The sequence below is a fragment of the Pinus tabuliformis genome, chromosome J, assembly GCF_031772625.1.
Source record: "Pinus tabuliformis cultivar Carrire ecotype Pingquan chromosome J, CPIR1, whole genome shotgun sequence".
Taxonomy (NCBI): domain Eukaryota; kingdom Viridiplantae; phylum Streptophyta; class Pinopsida; order Pinales; family Pinaceae; genus Pinus; species Pinus tabuliformis.
The window spans coordinates 249,612,288-249,632,275 of NC_142295.1; the positions used below are offsets into that span (position 1 = coordinate 249,612,288).

Below are 19,988 nucleotides of genomic sequence, written 5' to 3' on the forward strand. Positions count from 1 at the left end.
TGACTCCTTCAACTCTTACCTAGAGTTACAGTATGGGCTCTTCTAGAGTCTTCTTCATCATGATCACGTGGCTAGCCCATTTTCCATGAATAATGGAGGCTGACATGGCATTTTCTTGAATCATGGTGGTCAAAACAGGAAGGACAACTTTCGAGTAACATAACTTTTGCATACGAACTCTAATTGAGGTGATTCTTGCGTCATTGGAAAAGTATCTACATAGACAATAGTGCTAGGGGGTACAACACTAAAGCAGCAAGGTTTTACCCCCAAAAAACATTGTTTAATGCCTCAAATTGCTTCTAAAATGTTTCAGACCCCAATTCGCCAAAATGGGAGCCACCAATAAAAATGGTCCTATGAGATGATTCCTCCACTTTTTCCAATCCGGATCAAGAAAACATTAAAAATTATTTTAATAGGAGTTGCATAAATGGTGGGTGCAACTAAGATTCATGGTTAGGCTTGACACTGCATACAACACCAAGGGAATGACATTTTCTGCAAGTTGACTTGGTGGATAGCAACACTATCGAAAAGAAGCAATGAGGAAGTGACCATAATAGATGTGGCTTCATATATATTGTCACCTTTAACATGTATTATGACATGTTACGATATTTAGACACTTAGGATTTAGTTATGATCAACTTAGTCTAATGTGTCTTTGGGTAAAAGTGTGTTGTTTTAGTATGCATTTGTAGTTATGTAATCCAATGATCATGTAATCTGATAACTCATATTCTCCTTAATACTAGCAACTATATTGATTTGTGGCTTAACACCCAATTGGTCCATGATCTCTATTTAAAGATAATGGAGGGTCATTTGCTAAAGATCAATTCTAAGAAAATTTTAAGTACAATTTTTTCCTTTGCACTAACAAATTGCCTCAAGTGGTCGTGTAAACTAGGGTCATGGATTGTTTCCCTCTTTGAATATTTTAATCACATAAAAACAACGATGTATTGATCTTTGATCTAGTTGTGTAAGTGGTTGCTTAAGGTGTTTGTCCTACGTGGGAGTACCATGTTTTGTCAAACAATGCATCATATACCGCATTACATTAGTTTCGATAGGGGATCCCCAAAAGTATATCAGAATAGTAGAGTGGGGAGACATCACAATCAACAATATCCTGAAAAGATCATATAGCAAAAATCATTGCACAATAGCAAAAGTCACTATACAACATTTATTAGCTAGTAGGCAAGGACCATTCTTTTGTACCCAACACAAATGATCAGAAGAGGAAGGGTTGTGGTAGGAAGATGAAGACGAGCCACAACATCATGAGAAATGATGCTCTTTTGGCTACCATTATCAAGAATGAGAGTGGCCAATTGATGTTTGGTATCGAAATTATGAGTAAAAAGGAGATCAAATGAATAGGATCAAAGCTCCTTAGTCATTAACAATAAGGAATAATCTCGAACAGTAGGGTTTGTAATAAGAACAACTTTTTTTGGCTCATTACAAGGGGCCATAATCATGGGTTGATCGCAGTAATCCATCGGTTGCTAATCGGTGTAGAGAGTTTTGGAGGTGGCTTGGCACTATAAGCCCTGGCAATTAGCAATAATGTTATTCTATGTATTTTGGTAGTGATGCCAGCAAAGAGGGTGAGAGGATGCCCCATTATTAGCATTAGGTTTTGGGGAGAGTTGGGTTAGCATGTGATTCCAAGTGAGGCAAGGATTAGGGAAGTGGGCAGGAAGGAAACATGGGCATTTGTCAAGTTTGTGTTCCAAAACAAGGGCCCAAAGAAAGTCTTGGTCTAGAGTGTTGCTCTCAAATAAAGCCACTTCATGTCAAAAAACAACCAAAAAACCAAAATTAAATTTGAGAATAAGGGCATCTTCAAAGTCCATGATCTAGATTTGAATCTAAAGCTTGGTAAAAAGCTCAACATATTATTGGATGTTTTGACTTGGAGCTTAGCAATGCTGAAACCATTTACACATCAAGTTCTATTAGTGTTTGTGTGGGTAAAAATGTTGTCTAAGGGATTTGTAGAATATTTCCCCATTGTGACACACCAAGAAGTGGAACTAATCAATTTTTCCTCATTGAGTTCAATGTACATCCACAAAGCAACAAATCAAGACTGCCGCACCTAATTCATTGTCTGCAAGAAGCAAGCGTCGATCTTTAGTCATGTCCAAGCAAGTCTAGAAACATGAAGTTACACTACAGATCCAAGAGTCTAACAATTCACCCTACATTTGTCTACCATATTTGGGCAATGAAATACAAGTATCAAGCTAAAAGATAGGAGTGGGAAACCTATGAGGGCACTCACCAACTCCCAGACTATACTAGAGAGAGCTGAGTCAACCTCACTTGAAAAAAAGGTCTCTACATGGAGGCATCATGGAAGAGAGAGGTTGGAACCACAATTTGTTGTTCATAGAAGCAAACAAAACCAAATGAAAGATGCCCTCAGAAAAGAGTTCTCTAGAGTTTGCACCAAGAAGACCTAGGTGGTGTACTCTGAAAAACCAAATCTATGAGACAAAGGGTGTCTAGGGTGGGAGGGCAACCTCCTACAAGGGACCCATATTGTTGTTATGGATTGGTGTTTTGGGTGGGCATTGAACCAAGAGAACCAAAATGTTGTTAAAAGTTGTTGGGGTGGAGGGAAGACCTCAAAGAATCAAACACTATATGAATGTTGGGTGGGTCGTAAGTCAAGGAACCAAATTCATGTGAGAAATTAGGCTAGAATCGCAAGATCTAGAGAAAAACTCAAGCATAAACAAGAGAAAACTAGAAATAAAGATAGATCAAAATAGATTGCTTGTCTTTTATTCACTTGGAAATAACTTTTTTTTAGTTTACAATGGATCCACATGATATTATGGAGGCAATCCTTAAGCTATGCATAGACTTAACTACTTGACTACATATATGCAACTTGAGGCTAAAAGATTAATGAACCATGTACATGTACATGCACACAGTTCAAAAGCTAAAAGACGAATAAATTGTGTAATATGCTAGAGATGTGACCTTATGGGAGGGGTACTCATGGAGAGATGCACTACATGGAAGGCGCACCCTCATGCACCAATACATTATGTTAAAAGCTAAAATCGCCATAAAAATATGGCATGCAAGAAAGGTAAAAGCCTCTTCGATGTTCACATAACTACTAGATCTGATCGCAAATTGAAATATGTAATAGGGCTACCAAAAGTTGCATCCTTGAGTGGGCTCATATATGTCATTGCCTACGGATTGCCTGGTGTGCTGCATGAACCAGTTAATTTTTATAATATCTTTAAAGTCCAAACTACCTTCATGCTTAGCATTCCGTATGAACCATTACCAAACTATAAGCTCTTAACTTTGAACAATTCGTTGGCTGGTAGAATCAGAATGAATGGTGTAGGGATGCCAAGTTACCATCATATTTTAATGAATGACTTTAATGGAGGATCGCAGTAAGCATTGAAAACCATCTACTCAATTGTCCCTATGAATGAAAATGGATAGTTGTTATAAATCATAATTGTTTTAGGATGAAGCAAAGCCCCAAAGGAGCAACATTTGGCATAGACATCACAACCAAGTGGCTACCTTTCCATCAACAAATTTCAAGGCTTACGCCTAGTCTTAGCCACTTGTAGGAGGCGCATATTCATGGGCATAAAGGATGGATTGTTTGCACAGAAAGTACTACATCTTAACCACAACTCGATGAACTGATGTTTAGAATATGATTACCATCTTTGTTGTTATATTATAAGCTCTTTGTTGAAGATAGATCAAAATCAGTGAATTCCAGTTCAGAGTGTTTTAAGCATTTTTGTGTCTCGTTTAGACCATGGACCATTTGGGGCCAGTTCAATACCCAACTCCACCAGCCAGCACCCAAAAAATTGCAACCTCTCCTGAGCCCTAATCCCTTTTTTTGTCTTATTTCTTGCAAAAGGGTACTAGAAATAATCATATCATCCTGCCTCCTTTCCTGGCTTCAAGATGCACAACAACCCTCTTCATCATCATCCTGTCAATATCTACATTCTTGATTTTCAATTGATGATAGAACCAATGCTTTTAAGGTTTTGTTCATGACCATGATACCACTGTTTATCTGGTTCATGGCCTCCATTAAGCCATCCATTGGAGATCTAATAGCTTCTTCCACAAATACTGTGATTTCTGATTTCTAGTTTTCTCCATCATGAACAGATGAGAAGCCACTGCAGATGTCCCACCACGAGACCAAGAAAGTGACCTGATATCTGTTATGGGCCAAAACTTGGAATCTCATTTTTTTATAAATCTTACACTGGAAAGCACTAACAGAAGCGAACAGAAAAAAATGGTGGTGTTAATCGTAAAACCAGAAACAATAAATTCAGCACTAACAACATAATTAATCGCAGATTCTATAACACTGACAGTAGCTACTGGTAACAACATCTAAATTTCAAAATCCTTGGCAGTCAAACTTTCTTGAGTAGGTATAGAGACCAAATCAGACGAAATCTAAAACCGATATGGACATCGTTCTTGGCTCAAATAGCAGCACACTATAGCCAGTTTACATACTAGAGTAATCCGAGAAAGAAGCTGTTACAATCCTCGATGATTGACGATTGTGAGTTACTAAACTGTGAATCTAGGGGAGTTACAAACGATCTCATGAGTGAGGGGCATCAATGTAAGCATGCATAACAACAACCATTAATGTGAAGATGCATAACAGTAGCCATTAATGTGGGCATGCATTGGTGACTCTTTATGCTAAAAACAAACGGAAGATGCTCCCACATTGTTATTATCGCTAATAAGGCACTTTATTTCTTAGACTTGAATAGATCTAATAACATCAACTATCACCTCCATTTTCATTCCTCGGCTCCCTTTAACTAAAATGACATCCCCAACAGTGAGTTTATTTCCAATTTGCAAGGCAAGAGATTCAGAATCCAGTGCACTTATCATGCTAAATTCAGCAGATGTCAAGTCTGCAACCTTGATAGCTTCCATGAATTGCAAACCAGCAACCCCAACCAAGTCAAAATCTAGTTCTATACACAATTTAATAACATCTAGGTGAGCTCTTTTTCCAAATTTTCCAAGTTCCAGCATGTCTCCAAGAACAGCCACTCTTCTTCCCTTGCAGTCTATAGAATGAAGTAGTTCTAATGCTGCAACCATGCTCAGTGGATTTGCATTATAAGCATCATTAATGATCCTGATTTTGTTATTACAATTTTCTATGTTTAATCGCATTTTAGCAGGCCTGAAGTTTGCCAACAATTTACCAACTTGAGGAAGTGGAATCCCAAGTGAAACTGCAACAGCACCTGCTGCACAGGCATTCATGGCTAGGTGTAGCCCAGGACTGGGGATCTCAAATACCACTCTTGAACTAGAACTCTTGCTATTTGTATCCCCTTCTAAGGCGACAGATTCTCTTGTTGACTTTTCTTTACTCTCAATCCCTAGCAATGAATTTGCAGAGGAACAATGCTCTAATGTAACCTGAACTGCACAGCCTCCCTGTGTACTTTTGCAGCAATTAATCGCACATCACAACCAACCTTGCTTCCAAAGAGAACCTGTTAGTCATTCATATCAGAAAAACATAGGACCTTCAAAAGATTACCAACTGCAGGAACATAAAAATCTCAACGTGAATAAGAGTAACTAGCCAAAAGAATATTACAGCACCTGAAGAGTTCTATGAGAGGAAAGTAAGCAAGTCACAATTTTATAGACTTACAGTAAGAAGGGAGTTTATATTCTCTAGAAAGCACAGAAAAGTTAAATAAAGCCTCAAAAAATATGATGGCTGAAAGTGACTCAAGGAGAGAAGGCCAGGGGGTGGGGGAGCAAAAGATATGACTAGGTTTTAAGGAGAGAGTAGGCTGCAATGAGTGGAATTGTAAATAGCTACTCCATCACAACCAACAATTGGTAACCGGCCAGTGCAGACCTTCCAAGCTATGGTCAGAACATGGGTGCCTGATGAGTATGCACTTACATTTCAGCCTTCAGCTTCACCAGCTCAAAATTAGGGGGAAAAAATCCAATTTCAAGTTAGGTAGTGCTCATAGAGGACTTTAGGGTTATAGGGCACGGAACTATAATTGACTTGACAAACCCATAGCAACTGGAAGCTTGTTTATGCATGAGATGTGTAAGACCAAGTCAGATAGTTCCAAAATAGAACCTGCATCAAGAAGTGGAACAACACCAAAACCTACATTGCATGCACACAGTATCTGAAATGATTATGAAGACGATGATGTGCATGTGTGCTGGTGAGAAAAAGAAACCAGGAGACATAAGAATTTTGGAATACCATTCATGAATTTCAAATTTGGAAAAAGAGCCAAACACAGGGTTATCATTAAAAGAGGTTGATCGCCTCAAGGCTTAGATTACAACTTGATTTATAAGAAATTTGTGCTAGCATTCCTTTTTTTATGGTTTTTTAATGGAAACATCGGCTAAAACAATTGATACGCTGGCCAAAATGTCAGCTGAAACTGCCGGTGATGTTTCAAAAGTATGAAATGCCACCAAAACATTTCACGTGTGTTACAGAGGTGTTTCATCCAAGGCAACATTTCTGAAACACTGAAACATGTTGCCAGCCCTTAGGGATAGAGTTTCCGATAATGTACATCAGTTTCAGTACGGATACATTCTGGGTGCACCAAATTTCCTACCAACAGAATATCTAAAGTTCTATTTAACTTGAGCATACTTTAACTACATAGAGAAGATTCAAACAACACACACACACACATATATATACACGAGTAGAAATTTACATAGAGTAGCAAATCCAAAATTTTCGCCAGGTCAGTTGGCACTTCCTATGAGTGGGATAAACTTTGTCCTTCCATGGTGGTTTTTTTGCGGTTAGTTAGTTGAAGATGAGTAGATAAAAGTGGTTGGATTAGATCTGTCTACAAGGCTACCATCAAGATAGACTAGCATACAAGATATTTGCTGCAGGCATGGAAACCAATTTCATAAATTCATTTGTAGAGGCTCTGTATGACCTTGCCAAGGGCATCCTTAACCAGGTTAGGCAACAGTCTGGCCAAGCAAAGGAAGCAAAAGAGTAGATCACCATACTTGCTCAGAGCTTTTCTTACTTGGAACAGCAGGTGAACGTCATAAATCAAACCCTGATCTTATCAAGCATCTGGGTTTAAAATGAAAGTTTGAAATTGAAGAGAGTGGAAGAAAGGTAGCTAGAAAGAAGTGTTGTGTTTCTCACCAACATTGCCAACCCTTAGATGGGTAGCCACATTGCAGGGATTTCAAATTCCAGCCCTCAGATGTCAAATCTCCACAATATCAAGAAAGAGTCTCCCACAGAGGACCAGCATTAAAATAAATGCATGCACAGGTCCGATACTCAAAATGCAATGGAATTAAATAAGCATGGACTGGCAAAAGTTCATGACAATCAATGCCCATGACCATATTTAAGCATAATCACACAGCATGCAAAACACATATTTTTTTTATAACAGAAAACAACATTATTTTTTCATTGGTCTGAAATTGTCCAGGAAATTGGCTGCATATGAGCTATTTTCCACCCAACTGTAGGTATCCAGCACAGATACCACGCCCAAGCTAGGTTATGAGGTCATAAAGACACAAAAATCAAGCTACATGCTTTTATCTTTCTCAACCCAACCCATCTGTTCTCATGCTCAGTCAATTTGCTCATTACAGAGCACTCCAAGCATCTAATCCAAGCATCAAACAGCCATGGCACTCTTCCACTACCACACAAAACACAAACAAGATTCCCCTTTCTCTGCTCAACAGCCTCTCAAGTATATTCTTCCCTAAACAATGCTCTCTAGTGTGGGAGAAACGGCCAATCCGTTGCATGCTTTTATGTTAATTTTAGATAACAATGGTATGTTGTATGCTTTAGAGCAATTTACTTCATTTTTTCTTATTAACCCAATATCAATTTCCAGATTAGCAATCACATAAACATTGATAGTAAATGCAGATAGAACATAAACAATAAGCAGAAGACAAGCCCAGACAAGAGGACACAATATTTGGTGGATGCCAGGGGAAAAACCCCAATGTGGGGAAACCTTTTGACCAAATCTTCTTATTATTCTTCAAAAGTTCAGCAGAGAGAGAGTACATCATACAAAATTTCCTTGCCCAATCACTGTAAAACAGTCCAGTCAAACAGCAGTCAACAGGATGCCCTAACCAGAAAGTCAACGCTGGTCAAACCAGCAGAAAAACTCCTCCAAATGAGCTCAGTCAAACCCAGTCAACTCGGCCTCCAAAGACAGTCTGAATCAGCCCAAAACAGTCCTAAAAATCTCAGTCTCAGTCAACAATGCGGTCAACGCAGGTCAAACTGCTGCAATTTCCTTGATTTTTGTGCCAGGAGATGCAGCCTCAAGAGATCGGATTTTCAGCCTGGCAAACGCAGTCAAAGGAGGAGATTTGACCCTCAGTCAAAGCTGGTCAACGTTGCTGCAGATAGCCCAAAACAATCCTGCAATTTCAGCCTGAAATTTTCAGTCAACCCAAGTCAACGAAGAGAAGAAGAAGAGTTGCTCCTTTCCTGTAGGAACCAATGAGGAGAGGAGAAAGAAAGATGTGTTGAGTGATGATGTCCAAATGAGGAAAAGGTCTCTCCTATTTATACACAACGTTGAGGATGAAGAGACACATCTGTTGGGCTTCATGAGCCTACATTAGACTAGAGCCGACCTTGACAATTTGTCCATAGAAGAAATAAATTCATAATTCCATTTTGCTTGTCAAAATGAGATGATCTTTAGATCAATCCTGCACCTCTCGGAAAGAAGAATCCAATAAAAATATCATATCCATCATATGAGCTGTCCATGGTGGAGTTTGGCCCTAGTTGCCAATTTTAACACCCCCTCTCAACTAGGGAGAAATCTACCAGACAAACCATTTGTCAATCAGTACCATTTTTGTCATCCTGCTCTTCTTTGCTGAACCATGAAGAAATAATGAAGAATAAATGATCGAGAGTGAATCACAAGACTTTGCCACTCTCGACTGACCGGAAGTCAGTCTCAATTGATCACAGATCAATATCAAACATCCTAGCATAGGGAGTACGGCAATACACGATGCATCCATCGATAGTGCTATGGTCCCTATCCTCATTTCCCAACTCATTGGCCAAATGAGAGGTACTTCCCATGAGTCCCAGACTGCATGGGTTGGATGTATCGGTAGGAGAAGGTGAACCACTCATCCTACTCATATGCCATAGGCGAAGGTGAACCACTCATCCTATGCATATATCAACCATCATGGGGTATCATAGGGGAAGGTGAACCACTCACCCTATGGTTGCTCATAGCTCCAAGAAGTACCCCAAGCCCCTCTAGAGCTCAATATCCAACTCAAACGGGACCCTCATAAGAGGGTCTCTCCATGACTCCAAGTCATTCATGGAAGGTTAAGAATTTGACCTTCCCCAGGGGCTTCATAAGAATATCTGTGACCTATTCATCAGTCCCAATGTGATGGAGCCTTATTGCTCCCCGTTGTACCATATCCCAGATAAAGTGGTACCTAATATCAATATGCTTGGAGCAGTCATGAAACATGAGATTCTCAAAAAGATGAATCCCACTTTGGTTGTCGCAGTAGATCATGGTGGTATCCAGCACATGCCCAAACAGCTCACTAAAGAGATTCCTCAACCAAACAGCTTCACAAGAGGCCATACTAGCAGCAATATATTTGGCCTCGACGATGCTCAAAGCAACCAATTTCTGCTTCCTACTCATCCAGGATATCGAAGTAGAACCTAGTGAGAAGCAACATCTTGATGTGCTCTTATGATCCACCACACTGCCAGCCCAGTCAGCATCAAAATAACCATGGAGCCTCAAATTCCCGACAGTGTATCTCAGTCCATAGGTGATTGTGCCTCGGAGATATCTCAAGAGATTCTTGGCAGCAATCCAATGTATGTGATGAGGCTCGACCATAAATTGACTCAATGTATTCACTGCAAAGCATATGTCCGAACAGGAGTTCACCAAGAACATCAGGGCCCCCACAAGTTGACGATACTCAAAAGGATTTCCCAAATTGGGCCCAGCAGCACTTCCGCATAACTTCTTGAAGTTAAGTTCCATCGGAGTAGTCACGGACTTACAATCCACCATCCCAAATCTTTCAAGTAGCTTCACAATGTATTTTCCTTGGGAAAGGAAAATCTCACCTGGCTTTTGCCAGACCTCCAAGCCTAGGAAGTAGTGCATCAATCCTAGGTCCTTCATCTCGAATTCAGAAGCCAACTCCCTCTTGCATTGATAAATAAGAGGGTCTACACCTGTCAGAAAGAGATCGTCCACATAAAGTACCAAGATGAGAGGTCTATCATTTTCAACCTTGAAATAAAGGTTCGGATCAGTTTCACTTCTTGTAAAACCCACCTTCATCAGATAGTTGTTGATCCTCTCATACCAAGCCCGGGGAGCTTGCTTCAAGAGGGCTTTCTTCAACCTACATACATGTGTCTTTCGATCTAAAACTTCGAACCCCTCGGGTTGTTCTACATAGACTTCCTCCTTAAGTGAACCATCAAGAAGATGGTCTTGACATCCATTTGATGTAAATTCCATCCTTGAGAGGTAGCAAGGGCAATGATCGAATGGATGGTGGTATATCAGGCAACTGGTACAAATATCTCATCATAGTCCACACCTTCCTTTTAAGAGAATCCTCGAGCAACAAACTTGGCCTTGAACTTTTCAGCACTTCCATCAGCGCCGTGCTTGATCTTGTAGAGCCATTTCGAGGTGACAACAGATTTGTCCTTGGGTCTAGGGACAACATACCAGACATCATTCTTCATAATTGACTCATACTCTTCGTTCATAGCATCCTTCCAAACTTAGTGCTTCACAACTTCTTCGAATGTGCAAGGCTCAATTTGAACAATGGTTCTCATGGCAGCTAAGTACCCTTGGTACCTATTCGGCTTCTTACCTTCACGAAATGTCCCCCTTGGTGCAATATGTCTCTCGGCATCTTCGAGAATGTCCCTAAGCCATGAGGGTCTCCTTTTTGAGGAGGAGGACTCATGGGGAGGTGGATCAATGGGATCCATCGGTCCTTCAACATTGGAAATCATCTCATCCTGTGGTTCTCTCTGCTTTCCTATATCTACTTCTTTGTCCTTCCTTGGAATAGGAAGGTTCCTAATCTTCCCAAGGGTAGCATCTTCATCGAAGGTGACATCATGACTCATTTCCACTTCTCTTTGACCAGGCACATAGATTCTATATGCCTTTGAAGTTTCATTGTAGCCCACAAATGTTCCTTTCTTCCATGATGCATCCAATTTGCCTATCTTTTCTTTTGGCCCATGAAAATACATGAGGCTACCAAAAATTCTAAAGTGAGAAACATCCGGTTTCTTACTGGTGAAAACTTCCTCGGGATTTTTGGAGTCCAATGCTTGACGAGGGCATCTATTTTGAACATACACGGCAGCGTTGGAAACTTCTCCCCATAGGTACTTCTAAAGGCTTTGATCATGAAGCATGGCACAGGTGGATTTTATAATGGAACGATTCTTTCTTTCAACAACTCCATTTTTCTCAGGAGTATATGCGGTAGCAGTCTCCCTCTTAATGCCAACTTCTCTGCAATAGTCATTGAACTCATTTGAATCATATTCGGTTCAATTATCGGTCCTCAATATTTTGATCTTCTTCCCTGTTTGATTTTCCACCAAGGCTTTGAAAGAGCGAAACCATATGAACACTCTGTCCTTCTTCTTCAAGAAATAAATCCAAGTTTTCTGAGAGAAGTCATCCACAACGATAGCATAATATAAATATCCTCCCAAAGATGTCACAGGAAACATACCAGATAGATCAGAATGAACCAATTGCAAAATGTTGGTAGTCTTGCTATCACTTGAGGGGAATGGTCCCCTTGTATGTTTTCCTTCGGCACATCCCTGACAAACACCTTCATGTTCTACTTTAAATTCGGGCATACCTGTCACCATCTTCCTTGCATCGGGTAGGGCTTTATAATGAAGATGAGCAAATCTTCGGTGCCATAATTCAGATTGAAGAGATGTGTCACAAGACATAGCTCCTAGTGGACTTCCTCCAACTTGATATAGGCTGTCAAACCTGAATCCAAGAGTAAATGCTTCTTTGAAATTTCTTTTCCAAACATGTACCTTTCCATCAATGAATGCCACCTTGAATCCTTTGTCCTCCATCGCCGAGATAGATACCAGGTTCTTCTTTAGATCGGGTACATATAGTACTTCTTGTAGATGAATGGTGTTGCCTTGATTCAATTGAAGAGTAACATTCCCAACTCCTTTCACGGGATAGGTGGCATTGTCTCCAAGAATGATTTCCAAATTTGTATCATTTTCTATGAGATTGTAAGGAGCTTCCTTATACCCAGTGAAATGTCTTGAGGCACCACTATTAATCAACCAATTTCCCAAGGTATCCAGAGGAGAGGCAGTAGAGAGGGCATGTCTCTCTCCATCATCATTGTCGCTTCTTGAGTACATCTAGTCAACAATTCATCAAAACCTGGAATCCGGTCATTGTTGAGGATAGTAGTGTTGAACACATCCCATTCATGAGGGAGACCTCCAAGGGCAATGACAGCGAGTTCCCTGTCAGCTATAACTTCTCCAATAGATAGAAGACCATTTCTTATTTCGGTAATCCTCATGAAGTAGGATTGGATATCTTCTCCTATTCCCTTCTTTATGTCCTTCAATTTGTTCTTAAGAAAGAGGACTTGGTTTTCATTGCTAGCTTTAAAAATGCTAACCAACTTGTCATACATCTCCTTAGATGTGCCCAAATCGGAGATGTAAGCAACTAAATGCTTATGAATAGAATCCTTGATGATCTTCTTAGCTTTGACCTCACCTTTCTTGTATTTTATCTTAGCGGTAGCCGGTGCATTTGAAGGAGGTTCAGCAATCTTTCCCTACACATAGTCCATAGCATCATGCTCTTCCAAAGTCAAGTCAAGAGACATCTTCCATGCATGATAATCAGACTTATCATTGAGCTTGTCATCAGATTTGAAGTAAGAAGAGGAGGCCATTGCATCTTGTTGTCCAACAAATCTCAGTGATTTCTCTTCTCATTCTTGCTTGTGCTTTGTCTTCACCTCAACTCCGATACCATGTTAATTTTAGATATAATGGTATGTTCTGTGCTTTAGAGCAATTTACTTCAATTTTTCTTATTAGCCCAATATCAATTTCCCGATTAGCAATCACATAAACATTGATAGTAAATGCAGATAGAACATAAACAATAAGCAGAAGACAAACCAAGACAAGAGGACGCAATATTTGGCGGATGCCAAGAAAAAAACCCCAATGTGGGGAAAAACTTTTGATCAAATCATCTTATTTTTCTTCAAATGTTCAGCAGAGAGAGAGAGTACATCATACAAAATTTCCTTGCCCAATCACTGTAAAATAGTCCAGTCAAACAGCAGTCAACAAGATGCCCTAATAGAAAGTCAACATTGGTCAAACCAAAAGAAAAACTCCTCCAAATAAGCTCGGTCAAACCCAGTCAACTTGGCCTCCAAAGACAATCTGAATCAACCCAAAACAGTCCTAAAAATCGCAGTCAAACTCAGTCAACACTGCGGTCAACGCAAGTCAAACAACTGCAATTTCCTCGATTTCTGTGCCAAGAGATGCGGCCTCAAGAGATCGGATTTTTTGCATGAAAAACGCAGTCAACAGATGAGATTTGACCCTTGGTCAACGCTGGTCAACGCTACTACAGATAGCCCAAAACAGTCCTGCAATTACAGCCTGAAATTTTCTGTCAACCCAAGTCTACGAAGAGAAAAAGAAGAGCTGCTCCTTTGTTTTACGAACCAAAAAGGAGAGGAGAGAGAAAGATGTGTTGAGTGATGGTGTTCAAATGAGGAAAAGGTCTCTCCTATTTATACACAACGTTGAGGGTGAAGAGACACATCTATTGGGCTTCATGAGCCTACATTAGACTGGAGCCGACCTTGACAATTTGTCCATAGAAGAAATAAATTCATAATTCCATTTCTGCTTGTCAGAATGAGATGATCTTTAGATCAATCATGCACCTCTCGGAAAGAGGAATCCATAAAAATATCATCTCCATCATATGAGTTGTCCATGGTGGATTTTGGCCCTAGTTGCCAATTTTAACATTTTACGAACTACCTACAAGATTAATACTTGGCTCTCAAGCACCCAAATAGCAGCAAATAAACAAAGGGTGTGTTGTCGCACAGATTGTTTGGGTAGCGCAACAATGCTCAGACCAGGGGCTGTCACCCTGATCCCCGATCTCTCCGTTTAAGCCGTCTCCCGAGGCTAAGGGGGTAGACCCTATGGGATAAAAGAAGACCAATTGTGGACAAGTTGGGTTGGGAGACACAACAAGGCAATTTAGCACCTGATTGATTATAGAAATTAATGTACCAGTGCCTTATGGAGTTAATGATTAAATGATTATTTATTAAATGTTGCAGAAATATGAACATTGTAAAACAATCATTTATCATCAAATAACCCAAGCGATGCAAAATGTTCAATAAATGCACAGTGCTTTAACAATGTTCCAGCAATTAAACTTCAAGAAAAATCAAATGCTTTAAATGATCATAAAATTTAAATGCTGACCAGTTACCACTTTCATATAGCTAACTTTAAATAAACATTTAAGTGCATTTAATTATATAAAAATGATAAATATAAATCCCACATCAAAATTTTAGCCTTAGCGGAAAAGATACACCAAAATTGTAAATATCACAAATTCTTGAGCCAAGACTAAATCTGACAAAATTTTTCAAAATTTTTTTATTTTTTTATTTTTAATGGTTAGAATCAAAATCATAAAATAAAATTCTAAAATGAGAACAAACCAAAAAAAACTAAAAACAAAATTATGATTTTTATATTTTTGAATTTTTTATTATTTCTTTTTTAATATTTGATGATTTATTATAAAACTAAAACTAAAAATAAAAATAAAGATTAAACTAAACTAAACTAAAAGCTAAACCAAAATTAAATCTAATCTAAATCTAAATTAAAAATAACCTAAAGACTAACCCTTTTTATTTTTTAAATTCTAAAATTAAAGATCAGAACAGAAGAACTAAAATCTAAATAAAGCTAAAATCTATTCTAAACTAAGACTCTAAAAAAAAATGAAAATGAACCTTTTTAATTTTTTTTATTTTTTATTTTTTATTTTTGGATCTTCGAACTTAGCCTTTGGAAAAATCACCTAAGACCTAGGACTTAGGACTTATGAGGGGATTAAAACATTTTCTAACCCTCAAGACACTTTACATCATGACTTTTACAATTTTAAATCTCAAGAGGGAAAACCCATTTGACATAGACCACCCAGCTCTGCGACAAAAATATAATCTGGCAGATCAAGCAATTTGTAATAACCTAACCAAATAATTAGAATTATTTCCAAATTACTTTTATATAGACTCGAAGCACACTAGGATTCCCCTAAGATTCTAATGACAAAATCCATTCCGGCTTTGGGGTTAGGCTGAAGGAAAACTCTGCCGATCATGGATCGGTGAGACAAAAAACCTTCCAGAACGTAAATTATCACTAGAAAATTAGGTTTGCCTAGGCAATTACATACATGATACAGATCTACTAAGATTATTTACAATTTACACATGCAGACTGGGTTTACAACATAACATGATTGGGCTAATGATGATAGTCGAATGGCACGGACACGTCGATCAAACGCTATTCCTTTTGCGAAAAAAGGGGGGGTGCTGCTATGGGTAGTTGACACATAGTGGTCAACATCTGGCTCTACTTGGGGACACGTTGCTGCATTGTAGGAATGTGAGAATCCAGAAGCTGCATCCACGCAACACACCACAAAACATAAGTAACGTCCATCCAAAAATCATCATATAACATTAAACACAAGAAAGATATAAGCTCTTCATTTATTAACTATCAAGTAACAAGAAAAGTAAATCTAATCCTAAAACAGAAATAAAACGCTGAAAAAACAAGGAGCAGGGTTAGAAATACAAAGGATGCCTCATGGCATCAGATGTATTCAATATAGTGTATACTGAGCATTTGCCTGCTTTCAAGCAAATCTGTCGACTGCTTCTCGGATGTGCCACGTCCAATTCTGCATACAGTAGGACTTTTCCCTATCCGAAAATCAAGTTGCTCGCGACCGTCTGATGCATCAAATCTTTTTCTCATTTTCTTTCTCTTGTGCTTTTTCTTCATGGCAGGCTGTATCACTGATGACGTGGAACTTTCTACTTCAAAGCTCTCAGATGAAGTATGTAAGATATGTGTGACATGTCTTTCTTCATTCTGCATCTGCCCTGTCAAGGATGATGGATCAATCTCACAGGTGCCATGAGTTATAACTTGATCTTCTATGACTGGTGGATTAACCATGTGAGCATCAACCTGATTATTAATTTCCCTTTTATCCAGGTCACCTTCAATTATCCACTTTTCAATGGAACAAAGGACCTCATAATAAGATGGAGCTTGTTGCAACAGATAAGGAGGCCTTTGATCTATTGACGTTCCCTAGTTTCTTTCATCCTCTGACCGCTGTTGAAATTTCTGAACCTGTATTTTAATGGCATCCATCTGACTAGAGTGTTCAATCTTGATAGCACTGATTTCCCTGGCATGGTCTTCTTCCATGGTCAGTAACTTATTCTAAAGACATATCTGATTAGCTTCCATATCTCTTATTATTTTATCGTCCTTTGCCTTTATGGTCATCCAGCAATGTTGCATAAAGTTGATCTCTTTCTTATGATTTTCTTGCATGGTAGCCAATTGATTATTATAATCAAATTCCATGATCGTCATATTTTCCTCTAAGCCTGATAACTTGCTTTGCATAAAATTAATTTCCCTTTCAAGATTAGCTTTCATGGTCTCAATTTCCTTAGCATGCTGACTTTGCATATCAGCTACGTGGTCAGAGTGTTTAATTTTCATGATTTCCATCTCCTTATCATGTTTTTCCAGGTGGGTGCATAAAGTTCTCACGTCATTGGCGTAATTAGTTTGATTGATCTCCATATTTTTTACCAGCCGCATTAGCTCTTGTATAGTTTGCTTCTGATTTTCCTTTTCATTGTCAACACTAATTTTACAATTCGTCCCTGCTTTTCGACTATCATGGATTTGATCTGCAATGGTACAGGTGGATGGCACATTTTGATATGAAGAATTGTCTTGAAATCTTTCATCGACAACTGAACCTTTCATAAGATTACTTTCATTCTGTTGCACAATTTTAGGGGCACAAGGCGAGCTATCTAGATAACCATATCTATCTTTAAAAGCATTGACAATGTCTTGTAAAGAAGTGAAAGAATCTTTAGGACAATTATTAAACCAATTCAAAGCATCACCCTCTAAAGAAAGGACAAATAGACGCATTTTGACATCTTCATGATTATATTGAGGAAGTCTACAATATATGATCATTATACGAGTAAACTTGCTTAAATGCTTTCTAACAACGACTGAATCACCACCTGAGAACAAAGGTAATTTAGAAATGGCCACTTCTGGAACATCATGGAGATCATCAGTAAAATGACATGGTTTAAACGAATAATCCATGATGAATAACGAGGGACCAAATGGATGATAGAAAGAGATCTCTGCTCAAGAAAATCAAGAGATGAAAGAAGTGGAGTCGCCACTTGAACAATGAATCTAATTCTAGGATCCAAAAAGCAACCAACAAGCAAGTATGAGGGAGGCTTCTTATTTGGGAAAAAATAAATGAAAAGAAATGGAGTCGCCACCCAAACAAGAAACAAACTGAAGAATAGTTGGTGATATGACGAAAGATAAGGCGATGAAAAGATCCAAATGATGCCAAAAAATGTTGGCCGTTTGACAGGCTGAAATGAACAGATGAGAATGATGAGGAAATGAGGAGGAAATGATGAGAAGATGAATGTCGTTGAAACGCCAAGAATAAAATGTCACCGGTAGCGGCGCCAAAAAATGTTGTCGCACAGATTGTTTGGGCAGCGCGACAATGCTCAGACCGGGGGCTGTCACCCTGATCCCCGATCTCTCCGTTTAAGCCGTCTCTCGAGGCTAAGGGGGGTAGACCCTATGGGATAAAGGAAGACCAACTGTGGACCAGTTGGGTTGGGAGACACAACAAGGCAATTTAGCACCTGATTGATTTTAGAAATTAATGTACCAGTGCCTTATGGAGTTAATGATTAAATGATTATTTATTAAATGTTGCAGAAATATGAACCTTGTAAAACAATCATTTATCATCAAATAACCCAAGCGATACAAGATGTTCAATAAATGCACAATGCTTTAACAATGTTCTAGCATAATGTTGCACGAAGCGGGGGCGAAGCGGAAGCGTTTTTTGGAAGCGGGGACGCGGAAGCGTCATTTTCCAAAAATCTAGGAAGCGAAGCGTCCGCGGAAGCGTCTTCTATATATATATTTATATTTATATTTATATGTTTTTGCATTTATACTCAAAACAAACATCCCAAATAGCAAATTAATTGTAGAAGACATGAAAACATGCATATTTTTGCATAAATCAAGATAGATATAACATCCATTGTACATTAATGATTAATTATTCGAGCATCAACCATCTAGAATCTAGATTCTTATCCTCTTGTCTAGCCTTTGCCTCTACCTCGATTGTGTAGGGATATTAGTCAACATTGCCCAATTTTGATCAAACTACCTAATTCAAGACTTAAAATATGGTAGAAAAAGCTTAACATGCTTGATCGATGATTTTGACTTGATTGAAAGGTAATTTTTTGGTAAGGGCGTGCCGCGTGACAAAGGAGTTCAACAATTAACACCACCAACACTAGGGTACACATAGGGCTTGGTGCTCTTGATTAAATGCTAATCACATACCTTCATACTTGATATAATCTAATGAAATGCCACAATCCCATTGATCCTGAATTCCTGAAAACTGTTAAGTCTGCTGAATTTTGAATAGGATATGAAATTCTATTTTCTCCATATGAAGTCCAATGAGGCTGGAACCACTCTCAAACATCCTGAGTCATTTCATGGTAATGTTAAAAATTTAAGTAAAAGGATGAAAATGAAAAATAAATGAGAATGTCACTTTTACTTTAAGAATTTAACATTACGATGAGGGAGCATCTGCTATATTTATATTTTTTTTTTGCCTTCATTCATCACCCTAACCCAAGGTGGACCCACCCCCAACAAGCAAACTCACCTAAAATTAAAAAAAAAAAAAAATGAAAAAAAAAACTATTTTCTAAACGCTTTTCCAGAAGCATACGGAAGCGTACGCTTCCTCCTCCGAAGCGCCACGCTTCCAACACCCGAAGTGTCGTACGAAGCGCGCTTTGGCGCTTCCGTACCAAGCTTCCGAATTTCCAGGAAGCGGCAAAAAATTTAGAAGCGGCGCTTCCGAATTTCGGAAGCACGCTTCCGGCCAAGCTTCCTAGGCGCTTCCGTACGGGACGTGCTTCAGGGCTTGGAACTGTGGGGGGGGCGCTTCGTGCAACATTGTTCCAGCAATTAAACTTCAAGAAAAATCAAATGCTTTAAATGATCATAAAATTTAAATGTTGACCAGTTACCACTTTCATATAGCTAACTTTAAATAAACATTTAAGTGCATTTAACTATATAAAAATGATAAATATAAATCCCACATCAAAATTTTAGCCTTAGCGGAAAAGATACATCAAAATTGTAAATATGACAAATTCTTGAGCCAAGACTAAATCTGACAAAATATTTCAAAAAAAAATTATTCTTTTATTTTTAATGGTTAGAATCAAAATCATAAAATAAAATTCTAAAATGAGAACAAACCCAAAAAAAAACTAAAAACGAAAATTATGATTTTTATATTTTTGAATTTTTTATTATTTTT

The 19,988-nt window shown here is 38.6% G+C and overlaps 1 protein-coding gene across 1 annotated transcript in view; it reads right to left on the minus strand.

The window, feature by feature from the left end:
* Positions 1–4,447: 4,447 nt before the first annotated feature.
* The window catches only part of LOC149226709 (uncharacterized), a 74,051-nt gene continuing 58,510 nt past the window's right edge, over positions 4,448–19,988 (minus strand). Inside the window, 2 exon segments of the mRNA XM_089377569.1 lie at positions 4,448–5,528; positions 5,531–5,576. Of these exon segments, the coding sequence (XP_089233695.1) occupies positions 4,816–5,528; positions 5,531–5,576 (759 nt within the window). The 3' untranslated portion in view covers positions 4,448–4,815.